This window comes from Cottoperca gobio, chromosome 5 (genome assembly GCF_900634415.1).
Source record: "Cottoperca gobio chromosome 5, fCotGob3.1, whole genome shotgun sequence".
Taxonomy (NCBI): Eukaryota; Metazoa; Chordata; class Actinopteri; order Perciformes; family Bovichtidae; genus Cottoperca; species Cottoperca gobio.
In genome coordinates, this window is record NC_041359.1 from 24,397,193 (window position 1) to 24,411,262 (window position 14,070).

The following is a 14,070-nucleotide window of genomic DNA, read 5'->3' on the forward strand; positions in this document are numbered from 1 at the left end:
TTGGCAGAGGTTTCCATTTATTTTTCTAAATATTAGATTTAAGAGTGAACATGCCTGCAGTGTCTCCGGGACCAATTTTGAGGTGATCTGGACCTTTTGACATGACGAGCACTAAATTGAATCTGAAGTGTTTATAAATTCTCTTAAAGCTTTTCTGCTTGGCCTTTGTTCTCGACTTAATGCCACATTTTATTGTTCGTCCCAGTTCCAGAATCCACGTTCGCAGTCCCCAGAGATCTGATAGCAAAAACGTGGCATGTTTGCGTGATGAGTGATTAATGATATTAATAGCAGAATGTGTTTTTTTGATATAGGAAGTATGAACAACAGAGGAGCTGTTGTCAATGAATATTCTCGCAGTAATTAACTTTTCTTGCCAGAAGGATATCTTAAGTTAGAGGAAACATCCAAAAAAACAGCCTTTAGCTCTCGCATGTTGAGCACGACAGCCAGGATGGTGATCAAACAGCTCAACAGCAGCAATCTGGGCAGACAGGGAGGTAGGGAATTAAATCTCTGATCTGTTTTTTAATCACTGCTCTCTACGTCTCTGCCTCTCTACATCCGACACCAGACAGCTTTGGAACTCTTAAAATCTGTCATCCGGGTATAAAATGGAAATTCCCAAAATATTTCCCCAAAAATAATGACCGTGGCAGGGCAGAGAGGCATGCCAAGACATATAATACTCTGTCCTCATGTGCTGGATAGGATGTTTTTTTTTTTTACAAAAACACTTTTTTCATGGATTGTTCGAAGTTTTGTGAGGTAGCATCCTGTAAGAGGAAGCTTTGTCACAAAGGATGATCCAACAAATGCCAAAAATGTTTTTTTTTTTACTGTTAAATACCTGAACGGCAATGCTGCTTACCTTTCTGTATTGAATTATGTACTGAATCTGAATTATGTCTATACTGTGAGCCCAATTTACCCCTACATGTTTGACAGAAAACAAACCACCAAGCTACATATTTTAGGAAAGTGAGATCACATTACTACATTTTTTTTAATATTTCATTTTTGGTTCAAGTGAAAATTAACATGTTTTTCTGTTTTTATTTGTGCTTTTTCAAAAGTGTCAAAAATTGTCCAAATTTGTAAAGATATGGACATATTTATTATTATTTCTTGAATAAAGTCAACACTAAATAGATTTACACCACAAAAGCATTCTCTTTAGATACTTGGTGTGTGGTGAGAAGAATTAGCATTACCTACCAGTGTGCCATCCAACAATTACCACAGCATATTTTATAAAAACAACCACCGTGGTAGCAAGGCATCATGGGGCTTTATGAGCGCTAATCAATTTTACTCATTCATGTACGTCCCCATGCAAATTTTTAAAGTCATTGTTCTGATTGTTGTGCACCGTCTGCATACTGTTGCGGCACACACAATGTATTGTGGGCACAGTAACACGCTGAATTCCTTGGCTGAAAAACGTCCAAACTCAGCCATTCCCCACCTCTCGTTTCTTTGTTCGCATCTTTGCACTTCTCTCCACTTTCCTTCCCCCCTTTTTACTACCTCTTTATGCCGTTTCCTTTGGTGTTGCTCCACGGAGCGCCGTGCTCCCATAGACCTCGCTGTGTGTGCCGCAGAGGTTCGATCCCAATTCCCCACATAGCAGTTGCCTGGGCCTCATTCACAGACCCTGTTGACTGGCAATGTGAATGTCCAGGCCTCATGTTTCGCTCTGTACCCAAAAACCTTTCCCCCATCAATCATGGGAGGAAAGAAAAACATGTCAAAGCTAATATTCACTGAGGAGATCGTTAAGATTACTTCAGTGTTATTTTGGAATAAACGTTTCTGCCACTGGCATATGTGATAATCTAACAAACGATAATAACTGCTTTAATGTTTTTGCATAAATAGATTTAAGATATTTCAAGGCAAACATTTACTTAAATGTAATCTCTTCTTCTTCTTCTTCTTCTTCTTCTTCTTCTTCTTCTTCTTCTTCTTCTTCTTCTTCTTCTTCTTCTTCTTCTTCGTCTTCTTCTTCTTCTTCGTCTTCTTGTGCTGAAGTCAAAGAGGCTTGGCATAATGTGCATTTAATGAAAACAGCTTCTCTTTTAAGCAAACTGTATTAGTAACGCCGTTTTTACCATAACACTCTCAAGTAATGTGGTTTGTTCGATCATATTGAACCACTTTAAGTATGCATTTGAAGAGGCAGCTCCACTAATAGAATTTACTAAACTGCAGAAACATATCTGTTCATTGCTTTCGGTGTCTGCGCTATTTTTTAAATGTAATGGCCAGATTTAGGAGGTGATGGCACTGAGTAATATTCTTCGAGTTACAAGGGGGAAAGAAACCCTGGCCTGTAGGGTCTGTTAGTACATTGATGTGTCTGTCTAATATAAACATTGGGATTGGACTTGGATTAATTCCGCCTTGTGATTTGGCCTTCTTTAAATGGGAGTTGCAGCTGCACATGTTTCCATATTCCAGATGCTACAGTTGAGTTGTAATTGCCTGTACAGCTTCAGAATGAAACAGTGTCTGTGTTCTTTTTATTACTCTCTACAATGTAGAAACCTGCAGTCACGTTATCGTCTGTTCCCGTAACGAGTGAGCTGCAACTTAAACATCATATAAATGTATTATAAGACATTTATATTAAATTCCTTTAATTGTTGAATACATTCTTGTGCTTTCACACTGAAAAACAAAAGCACTGACAGACCTGAGTTCTTCTTTTACTCCAGTGTGTTCCGCGTGTGAATCTTTTATGTTACTCTACTTCCAACACCTCTTTTTCAACACCTCTGTGTTTTCTCCTTTATCGGTGTGGCACGAGGGAGCTCCATTACCTCAAGCAAAACCGCAGCTGCTTCAGCCCAACATTGGAAAAAAAAGCTTTCTGTTTGGGGCGCCCCTGGTAGCTCACCTGGTGGAGCGCGCGCCCCCGTGCTCTTAGGCTCTTAGTCTTTAGTACAATAGTATAATAGTAGGAGTTCGACCCTGGGCCCTTCGCTGCATATCGTCCCTGCTCTCTCCTCTTTCGTGTCTATCTTCTGTATAATCTAAAAGCAAAAAAGCCAGATAAAATAAATAATCCAAAAGAAAAAAGCTCTTGACGTGGTGCAGGTGCACATGTTGAAAAACAGCAGTGAAGGTTTAGGTGGAATGTGACTCATGAAAGCATAAGGGGATTTCACAGACAGCTAGGTTAGCTTGTTTATCGCTGCAATGACGGATGCTTATGGCAAAGCACAAACAGATTTACCCCTCATGCAGCCTGTGATTTAACCCCACACACAGGCGGATACACAAACACAGAATTGAATGGTAGCCACGGTGTGTGAATTCATCATCGTCTTTAACATGAAAAGAACTTTCGTCCCAGGTTTCCACAGAGAGTCCCCTTAAAAGGGCTCTTAACAGAAAGCAGGGCACTTCCGAGTTTTCTCAGGCAACTAGAGCATTGTAAATAATTCAAAGCAAACTTACAACATATTGCCATGTTAGCATGTCTGCAGAGAGTTGCCTCACATGCAAGGCTTCACTGGCACTGGTGTATACACTGTGTATGTTGGCTGCACTGATGCACTGTGTTTATATGTTGGACTTGTGGTTTGTGTTATTGAGTTGTTTTCAATTCTGATTCACTTGGTGCCTGTCTTGTAATGTAAAATGTTACCAAATATATGTGCTTTACATTTCCCTCTGTAAATATAAACAGGCTACTACATTTAACCTGCTGCCCTTTGTATCGTATTGTATTAAATGAGTCATGTATTAGTCGATTGACAGAGTTAAACAGAACATTTGCATTTGAATACATTCAATATCTTGAAGTTTTTGATTGTTGCTAATCACAAAAAGTAATTAAGAGAGCGTAGCTTGGATTCGGACTAATTGTGATTGACATGTTTCCACTATTTTCTGATGTTCTGAACTTTATAAGTAAGCGATTAATCGAAAACAGAGAATTGATGAAGCCCTAAAACCTTTTCCCTGTATTTAGGCTGAAGTGTCCCGCTGCTGTCACACTGTGAACATGTTCTCTCTGCTCACAGGTTGTTATTCTTTATTTCTGAATTTTCACACGCATCCTCCTTTGTCTTTCAGCCTGTCCGTCGGGCTTTTTCAAGCCGACTCAAAAAGATGAACCCTGTCTGCAGTGTCCCATCAACAGCCGCACCACCAGTGAAGGCGCCATGAACTGCGTTTGTCGCAACGGATACTACCGCACCGACTCAGATCCTCTCCAGATGCCATGCACAAGTACGTATAGTACTGAGGTTGTTATATGTGAACTTAAACTTGAACTCCACACAAACACACAAGGCCTAAAGAAATGAATACGTACCCACAGAGCCTTTGATTTCAAATATGAACTCTTTGACACATACACATTTCACACCCGCAAGCAGAAGAGCCCCGGGATCAAAGGACAGTGGTATTCTGTGTAACTCCAAACAGAGAAACCCTGTCAGAGCTGTCCCTCACACGAACACGACGCTGACATGCCCATAGTGTGGCTGTCCACAGATCTGACCCAACACACAAGGCTCGGCTGCCCCTCCTCAACATCACACAGCCCTTACTCCCAGCCAGACCTGAGGTTACTGGGCCAGGGCGCGTAGCTTTGTGAAGGGGCAGGCACGGAGAATGAGCCTAGGCAAGACTCTCTCTTGTCATGCCAATGAAGCTGTTTGAATTTGAATTTGAATTTGAGACTGACACAGAGGTTGAGAGCGAGAGCGAGAGAGAGAGAGAGAGAGAGAGAGAGAGAGACGGAAGGATAGACCAAAGCAAAAGTGTGTGAGGAGGGGGTAAAGCGTGAGGGGAAAGGAATGAAGAAGGAGAGGCAATTTGAGAGAGATGGAGAGGGGTGGTGTGTATGTGAGAAAGACAGAGACTCAGTGCATAGAGTGCGGTCGAACTAAAACAAAACGAGGGGAGAGTGAGAAAAAAAAGATCCTTTCAACGTTTTGGGAGTGTTTTTTCCTCCCTCTCCCTCTATGCCTGTTGAAAGGGAGAGAGGAGGGAAAAGATTTGATGGCCTCCAACAAAGGAGATTTGCATAAGCCTGGCTCTGGGAGTCGAGCAGCTGTTGTGAATGAGAAAGCAGCAGCGTCACGTCACCCGTATTAAGCGCAGCAGGGCCCGGCCTGATTAAAGCAAGGGAATGGGCCCATCAGAGCGGCCCGCCAGCTAATGGGGGGGATATTAGTCCTCCTCCCCAGGAAGGAGATGCCAAGGAGGAGTTATGTTTCCATGTATGTGAGACACCAAGATGGGTACTCCAACGGGCTTCCTTCCAGAGTCGGAGATCTGTTAATTGCTGCCAATTAAAAAGGGGTTAAATAAGAAGTGATCGATTCAGATTTAGGATGTTGTGGGCGGAGTGGACCTCTTTATCTCATTAGTCGTGGAGGGTACGACTTCCATAATTAGGTGCACATGGCTGTAGACGATTAACAGTTCTCATTGTTTGTTTGTTTGGCCTGTCACTCAACATGTAGCACCATGTGGAAAGTTTCCACCCTGTAATGCCTAGCTGCTAGGAATGTGTCAATAGGAGAAACAGTAGGTTCCTCTCCACGGCAGTAACTCTATACGATGCTCCATGAGAAAGTTGTCAAGAATAGATGTTAAGAAAACACTTAACAAAGTGGACACCAGCATGGAAAATGAGAGAGTGTAAATGGGCATCCCGAGGGAAGAAGCTCTGCCAGCTTGGAACGCAGTCAGCTCAGACGTCTATAAGAAGCTATAGTAGTGTAGCTTTACGCTTCTCCTGTGTTATTTAAGTAGTTGGTAATTATGCCCTCTACGCCATCAAGTACACAACACAGTGTCCGTCGCAAAATTAGAACAATTCCTTAGCAAGGAAAACTACAGAATGCTACTACAAATGGAATTGACATAATCTAACCAACGAATCGGATTATGTTGTTAACTGTTAACACTGTTTCCTGTTGTTTTTTGTGCGTTGTGCAGGATATCTTAAAGCTGCTATAATCAAGATTGTTATAGTCACAATGGATCACATGACAGTGACTATGTGAAAGGGGTCACCTGTAGTTATAACCCCACATAGCATTATCACATAACTCTGCAGGCGACCAGCCGACACAACACTTTGATTGTCTGATTGATTTGATTTGATCTCTCTTGTGTTCTCCAGCCGTGCCTTCAGCTCCCCAGACTGTTATCTCCAGCGTGAATGAAACCTCTGTGATGCTCGATTGGACGCCTCCCCGGGATTCGGGGGGCCGCGAGGACGTAGTCTTCAACATCATCTGCAAGAGCTGTGGCGGTGGCCGGGGAGGCTGCACCCGCTGTGGGGACAACGTCCAGTTTTTGCCCCGTCAGCTGGGCCTGACAGAACCCCGGGTCTACATTAGTGACCTGTTGGCCCACACGCAGTACACGTTTGAGGTGCAGGCTGTCAACGGGGTGTCAGATCAGAGCCCCTACTCCCCTCAGTACGCCTCAGTCAACATTACCACTAACCAGGCTGGTAAGTGGGCCCATCTGTCTATTTCTACACTTTATGTTCCCCGTGTGGTTTCCTCTTCTCGCCGTCACTTTCGGTTTTTTTTCCATGCCTATTTCTGTGTTGCTCCTTTGTCGCTCATGCCCTGTACAGTACCTCTTCATCACACTCGTTCCTCCACAAGCACATAATGCACAGTGCATAGCCCTCCACTAAGTCTGTTTCTTTCCTCTCCTGTATGGTGATGCATGCAGATTAGGGGCTCTAAAATAGGAAGGAGAGTGCCGTCGATGGTGTGACACACAAAATGTGATGGCCTGCTGGTCTTAACAGTGTGACCTCATCACCATGTTTTTCCGACCGTGGAGCCGAGAGCAGGCTAGATGCTGTCTCTCCACTTCATCTACTGTTCAGTAATTACAGCTCTATTTTCATCCACCTACTTGATTTCTAGTGTTGAGACTACTACTAATCAAATGCATAGTTGTACGCATAGTATATAGGTACATGCACACTATGTATGAGCCGCATTGTAAATTAAAAAAACTACTTCAAAGAAAGCCAGTATGTTCCGAGGCCTAATGAAAAACAGGTTACCTTGGTGACTGGGGTACGTTTTCAATCTGCAGGATCTTCTAGAAATATGCCTCAAAATCTCTTCTGCAACTATTGGAGCTTTGCAAGCTTTCCGCTACGTGGTTGCTGTTGAAGTCAGCTATATTATTATATTATTCAGATATAGGCTGGGCTTTATCTCCGCACTGGCTTTGCATCCCATTAGCAACATACATAAGTGCCTGTCATCTCTCATCATCCATTCCCCTGCACTAAAGGGAGTCTTCTATGACTGAGCCACCTAAAGCACTGTGTAACTGTGCTTTTATTGCAGCGGACATATTGGGTTTTGTTTAACTACATTCTCACTCTCTCATTACTTTCCTCTGGAATTCCCAGATGTCCAGATGCCTACATGGAAGCAGTCAAATAGAAAGGGTATACAAGTCGGATGCTCACATTTAAGAGGAGATTTCTACACTTAAATTAACCCTTTGTTGCAAACTTCAATGTTTGAGGAACTCTATTTGTGTAAAATGTCCATAGAGTTACAACGCTGAAACTTCAAGTCACACTAAGATGGAGGCCTTTATGCTAACGGTGACCTCTTTTTATTGTCTGTTTTGATTTGAGTCACTGGTATGGTGGGTTAATGAGGGCCTGTGAGTGCAGTTAAGCGTTGTAATGAGGCCCCTGTCCCACTCTTTCTCACTGGGCCACAATAAGTCTGCCACCCCAACCCTTGGCTTCTCTGCTTCCCCTGCCGTGGGGTCCTGGCGGAAATTGGGGGGCTCCGCGCCCTCTCTACTGAAGTGCCCGTCACTTTGGATTAGGTAGCAAGAGCTCCCGTCAGAGGGAGCTGTGAAAAGAACTCAACTCTTGCTTGCCCCCACTCCACCCTCCCACATTCCCCCATAACCCTGCAAAACCAGGCTCACCCCTGGGACACGGGATTGCAGTTTCGCGGTGCTACGCTACAGGGCTGGGGTCACAGGGACCAGCAGCCCATAATTGCATCTGGTTTGTGAGGCTTGGAGGTTACATAAACATCATGTCACCCCTAATTACCTCAGGCAGTTCTGTGCCTCCCTCTTACTCTGAAAATGAGTTCGATTAAGAAAAACAAAAAACAGTGTTTGAGATTTTCTATCTGTGTTTATCAGTAGCTTATATTGAGCAAGAGGCTGAAGCGCTCCATGAAAGCAACACAAAGGTTTGGATCCTCAGCTATGACTTGTTGGTGTGAAGGGTGGGGGGCAGGGGGTGGAGGGTGTTGTGAGATGTGAGCAAAACTTCTCCCTCACCGTACCCAATCAAGCACCCACCACACTCTATTACCCACAGGGCTTATCCTCCCACTCTGTAGGTGGTTAGCGACAGTTCCTCTGTGATAAAGGACACGATTGCCCTGGAAAGTGCGGCGCTTGATTACACACTGTAATACCACACAAAAGGAGATGCCGTTGTGAATGGCGCTTGAGCCCGTTTTATACGCATATGACTAATTCCCCAAAACTTGCATTGTGTTGAATACGCGGAAGCCTTGAAATGCCCCCCAGGCCTTTTTTATTTTGGAATAATGAGTCACAAGTAAGCCATCTCCTCCTGCTTTGAGCTGTCTATAAAATGTTACTCTTTGCATGACATTTAATGAGCGGAGGGAGGGGGATAGAGAGTTGCAAATCTTATGCTTTCTGTCGAGGTGAAAGGCATCGGGCGTGTGGGAGAGTGGTCACACACGACCAGTGTTGCAAACAGTAGGCGTATGCTAACACCACTGGGGGCAGGGGGCACATGTAAATGTATTTGTTGCACTGCTGCAACTTGTATCTAGAAAATGTTCTTGAGTTGCATTATGGGGATCAGTTATTAATGATCCTAGTAACTCAAATCAAAGAGTTCAGTTTGCATTGGAAGAACATGAATAACTCTCACCCTGCAGACTTCATTAGTTTTAAGGTCAGTATAGACTTCAACTAACTTTCTTTCAATCTGTTCCCCGGGCCCTGATTAGCAACATTAGCAGGTTTGTTTTGCGTTGAATGATTATTTCAGTCCAGTGTTTCACTTAATGTGTTCATTTATAAATCAGGTTATGTAAATAAAAGAACCCAGGCTTGTTTAAATTGTGTAGTTTTGTTAGAGACTGTTGAAGAGTTTCCCTTTGCCCCGGTGATATTCTGTTTTCTTAATCGGAAAGAGTGAAAACAGATGTTCACCAATAGGCACTCTGCCCTTATTACGACGTTGTGTCACTACATTTATTTGCATCTTAGAAACTACTGGCAAGGTGACTCACTCGGTAGTGAGACCGTCGTCTAGAAGGTAACATTAACAGTAAGGTCACGTGTTCATTGAAATAGCCCTCTTTGTGCTTGAAGAAGATACTGAAGTACCTTCATCATCTGAGAGCACACATTTACCCATTGAAACCACTTTACCGTTTCAGACCAATTTCTACTTTGTACTCCTCCTTTCCCACGTTCTCTCCAACCCCTTACCTCGTCGCTCTACATACATTATCATTGTATGAAGAGGAAATTGTTGCTGAAACCACATTCCCATCCTGAAGTTTTTAGTCAAAATGTTTCAGACAGCTGAGTGGCAGTATGTGATTTTGTCCTAATAGACTTTACAGTGTGACATCCTGACATTTTGTCTGCTTTACACACGGCTGGATACACAGGAACACACACAGTATGTATTCTTATGAATCCAGATATGTCACAGTGTTTGAGTTCAGGATTGCGTCGCACCACTAATGTATCTATTGATTTGTGCTGAATTTGACCATAAAGTCCTTCCTAAGCTACTAGCTACATTCAAACTTCATCAGATTGCACCATTAAAACTTTAAAAAAATGTTTTTTTTACAACTATAGCGCTGCAAACAAGTCACTGTAGCATTACAAGCTTTCATAATTTCCAAAGTGCAAAAGAATCTTCTGTAAATGGAGGTATTATTCTGCTTTAATTATGTCTGCATACTTGGAGAAATATGTGTTATTATAGAGTTTTTCATTATGCTAACTTAACTGAGGTAATTTACTCATTGTGTCTAATGTTATTGGCATACTGTTCAGTCATGTTGTCTTTCGTGAAATGTGCAAGATTTACATAATTATTCATGAAGACTTCATTTAATGGTTTCATGTTCAGATATGTTGACCGTATTCCATAAAGTCTCTTTTACTTTTAAACATATTAGCAGTTAGATATGTTACACCTGGCAGCTATGGGATGTAAATATTTACTAAAAAAAGTATTTATTATTAAAAATGTGCTTGTGTGGTGCCACTCGTTTTAATACAGTCACGCAAAAACACTTAGTAAACACTTTAGTTAGAACAAGAGGAAGTTTGAACTTACGAAAAGCTCCGTGTCAGCATGTCCAGGCCTGTGTTTATAGATGCCGTTGTTCCTATTAAGGACGACATATATGGAGATTGTAGTCATTTCTATATGTCATTCATTTGTGTATGAAGGCAGCACATTTTATTTAAATCTATTTTACTTATTTTATGGATAAGAAAATGACTAGTGTGCACTTACTGTATACGGAGGAGACTGTTGCTTTAAATTATGAAGACACAAACACATAATAGCTACCTAATAATGTGACTGCCAGTTATTTGCTAGCTCTGGAGCTGCTGTATCATCAATTTCGGTGCACAGAAGAGAGATTACCTCGTACCTGAATGCAAACTATCAGGATACTGTGAGAGATTTGAGCATTGCTCAACAGACGAAGTAGATCTCCATATATCCTGTGCCTTATTGCGCTCTATAGTGGTTGGCTATATTAGATTCCAGAGGACACATTTGTTTGTTTATTTCATTAACTCAAGGTGAGCCACGGCGTCTGCTGCTAATGCAGGAGCAGAGGGACTGAATTGGTGTCTTATCAGGTGAACTGGCTGATTGTGGGAGCGAAGCACATTACTCAGAGGGTGTGCGGTGTAATCAGATGCAGCCTTTTCATACGGTGGAGGGAAGATTTATGACTTAATTATTGTCCAAATTGCCCAGGTCCACTGTAACCAGGCTACCATGGTCTTTGCCGCTCCACTGGGCCGTGGTGTGAAAAGCCATGGTGCAGAGCCAGGTGGGACTGCCAAAATGTGTCCATACACCAGCCAGCCAAATGTGGCTACTACACTGTTGACTTTAGGACAGCAGTTAAAAAAGATCAGATTCTAAGTGGTGCAATGGCACATTCATGGCAATGAATGGTCCGATCTTTGTGACTCTCCATGTACCAGAACTACAATATAAGTAGTTCATGCTGCAAAGATATCCTTATGTCTTTAATAAAGAATTGCTAGAGATTTTATTTTGATCTTTTACAGTTTCTTTAAAATGCAGCTATTATAGATGTATATTTAGATGCAGTTTTATACCAAGAATTGCTTTAAAAAAGTTAATTCTCTCTCATTACATGAAGTCATTAGCATGCAAAAGATAAATATGGCAAAACTGAATTTTTAGCTATAATTAGAAAATACACTTTTAACAACAATAACACATTGCGGCTGCTATATTATCAGCAACATTCAGCTTTACATGAGAGTGATAGAAAGAGCTGGGCTGAAAGATAAAGAGGTTTAGAGACAGAGAGTCCGACAGGCACCGCCAGTTTACATGACGTGCTGTGAGACGGTGACAGAAGGTGTTAAGAAGGGCACATATGGTGGTTGCCAGTATAGGTCAGCCACGCAGACAGACAGGAGGCCTCAGCGTGCACCTGGAGCCCTGTACTGAGAGAGCCTTGAGACAAGTCCGCTCTGGTAGTCAGCCAGCCCGTCACACCTACACCGCATTCATGCAGATGCAGAGCAGCCGGTTTACACAGACAGACTTCGACGAGCACTACGGCAGAGAGAGTGAGATAAGCTTAGCGATAATGTGTGTGGTGAGAAGCCTGCACGGTTCATCAGATTACTTTTAATAACCTATGCACGCAATTTGAATGTATTTTTGACTCCCTAAAAGAGAACTAGCACATGGATTGTCAAAATGAGTTTACTAATTGATCTTGTTCATACATCAGTAGCCATGTGGGGCTTTTCTTTGGATTCATTATATACTATACATATTATATAAACTCTTCCTTCAGGATGTGATCCGCAGGTTTAAGCCTGCACAGGGACAGGTTAAAAGGCCACGATCTTTTGGCCCTGTGGGCTGTAAAAAGGAACATGATGTGAATATACAATTAATTATTGTTGAGTGCTTTAGCAGTCAACTGAAACACCTGAATAATTGACCGTGCTTTAATGCAGTCATTTATTTACTCTTTATATACAAGAGGATGATGGTGATAATTAAAAAAGAAGATAATAAATAAAGGTTGATGAAGCAAAAAGGGGTCATGGCACAATCTGTAGTGTGGTTTTGAATTTATTGATTTTTTATAACAACATTTATATGAACTTTATGGAGTTAACTTCAGTAATTAAGAAAATGGATCTGAGATAAACACAATGTCACTCCCCTGTCTGTCTCTTCTCGCCTTTCTCCTCTCTCTCTTCTTCTCTCGCTCCCTTTGTCTTTGCCAAACACACTCTGAAGTTCAAGTTCCCGAGGTGACACATAGATTAAGCATTCCTTTTATAGCGGAATGCAAAACAGGGGTGTCATTGTCTGAAGTTTCTGGTTTGAACACGACGAGCTTCTTCCTCTCGCTCCTGCTCAGATGTCACTAATGCCTCTCATTTCTTTTAATGTAGCCTCGAATCACTCACATAGATCACGCTGATCATGCAATCTGCATCCACTATCATCCTCTCCAAGGTTTTATGTGTAAATTGGGGTCAGGAACTTTATAATCGGAGATGATCGTTTATAATCCGTGCTATTGTTTAGTGCAGAAACCTCACAGTGTGTGTAGATAAGCACGACTTCAACGTTAAGCCAGAAGTCTTATCTTTGCATTAAAGAACCGGAGCAGGTGTGCTACATGCAACTTCCATGTATTGTTTATCCCTCTTAGTTAGGATTTCTTTGTTGTTTTGTTTGTTGTGAATGAGCATGAATCAGTGCTGTGCTTAATACAATACTCAAATAATAGGAACGTAATGAGGTGTCCATTTTGGAGTAACCCACACCGACTGTTCAAGTTAGATCCACTGAAACACCTTAGATGGATTTTGTCCCACACTCATGCAGCTGTAGTACATATTCTTCTTCATTTTGTTGCAAAGGCTACTTTTTTTCCCCAACAAAGCAATTAACTCGATAAAACAAAATAGTCGTACGTGCCACCGACCAAATCAGTGAAAAAGAAAGCTGTAGTTGTACAATATTGACTTCATTTAGTAGTTTCTGGAGTTTTTCTCAGCTTCGATACCCTTTTGGAAGTCGTCTAAAAGCAGAAAAGCAGCTTTATGATTAAAGTCCAGTTTCCCCTACAGCTGTGTGAGTCAAATCCTCATTGCACATCCCTGTGGCCCACACCTCAAACATGTCTGTTCAGCCTAAATCTGCCCTGAGAGACTAAAGTGCCACAGCAGATACAGTATGTGTGTTACAGGCTTTAAATGGCAATTTATCTGAAATGTTTATAGCATTAGAAATGTCCATGTTGAGGTTCTTTAGAAACAACTTTCTAATACTCTGCATTTGTTGTATTAAAAGACAATCACAACAGTTTTTTATAAGATACATAATATCAGACTTTGTCAGGGATTAAACGATAAAGTTTCCTGGTTTTCTGTGTTTGTTGGACGCTTTTTTGGTTGCTTTAACATCATTCACAAAGTAACCCTTCGTCCCTATATCATTAACATTTTACAATTGCAGTAACAAGTAAGCTACTGCTCAATTATTCAAAGCTCAAAGTAGCAAAAAGTAAAGCTCAAAGTAGCTCCGACACCGCCCAACAACAGAACCTCTAAGGAACTATACTTTTTATGGATTGTATGACGATTTTTCTCAGTTTCTGCAAAAGTATTGTCTCTCGTTTCCTCTGCAGCGTTGTCTCCATACATACTTATCTGGGTTGTATCTCCTCCGTCTGCAGATTTGCCGCCTTGGCTTGGATTTAAACTCTT

The 14,070-nt window shown here is 41.9% G+C and overlaps 1 protein-coding gene across 1 annotated transcript in view; it reads left to right on the forward strand.

Annotated features, from left to right (window-relative positions):
* Positions 1 to 14,070, forward strand: part of ephb2b (eph receptor B2b) — a 131,100-nt gene that overhangs the window by 74,724 nt on the left and 42,306 nt on the right. The window contains 2 exon segments of the mRNA XM_029430725.1: positions 4,087 to 4,242; positions 6,152 to 6,487. Of these exon segments, the coding sequence (XP_029286585.1) occupies positions 4,087 to 4,242; positions 6,152 to 6,487 (492 nt within the window).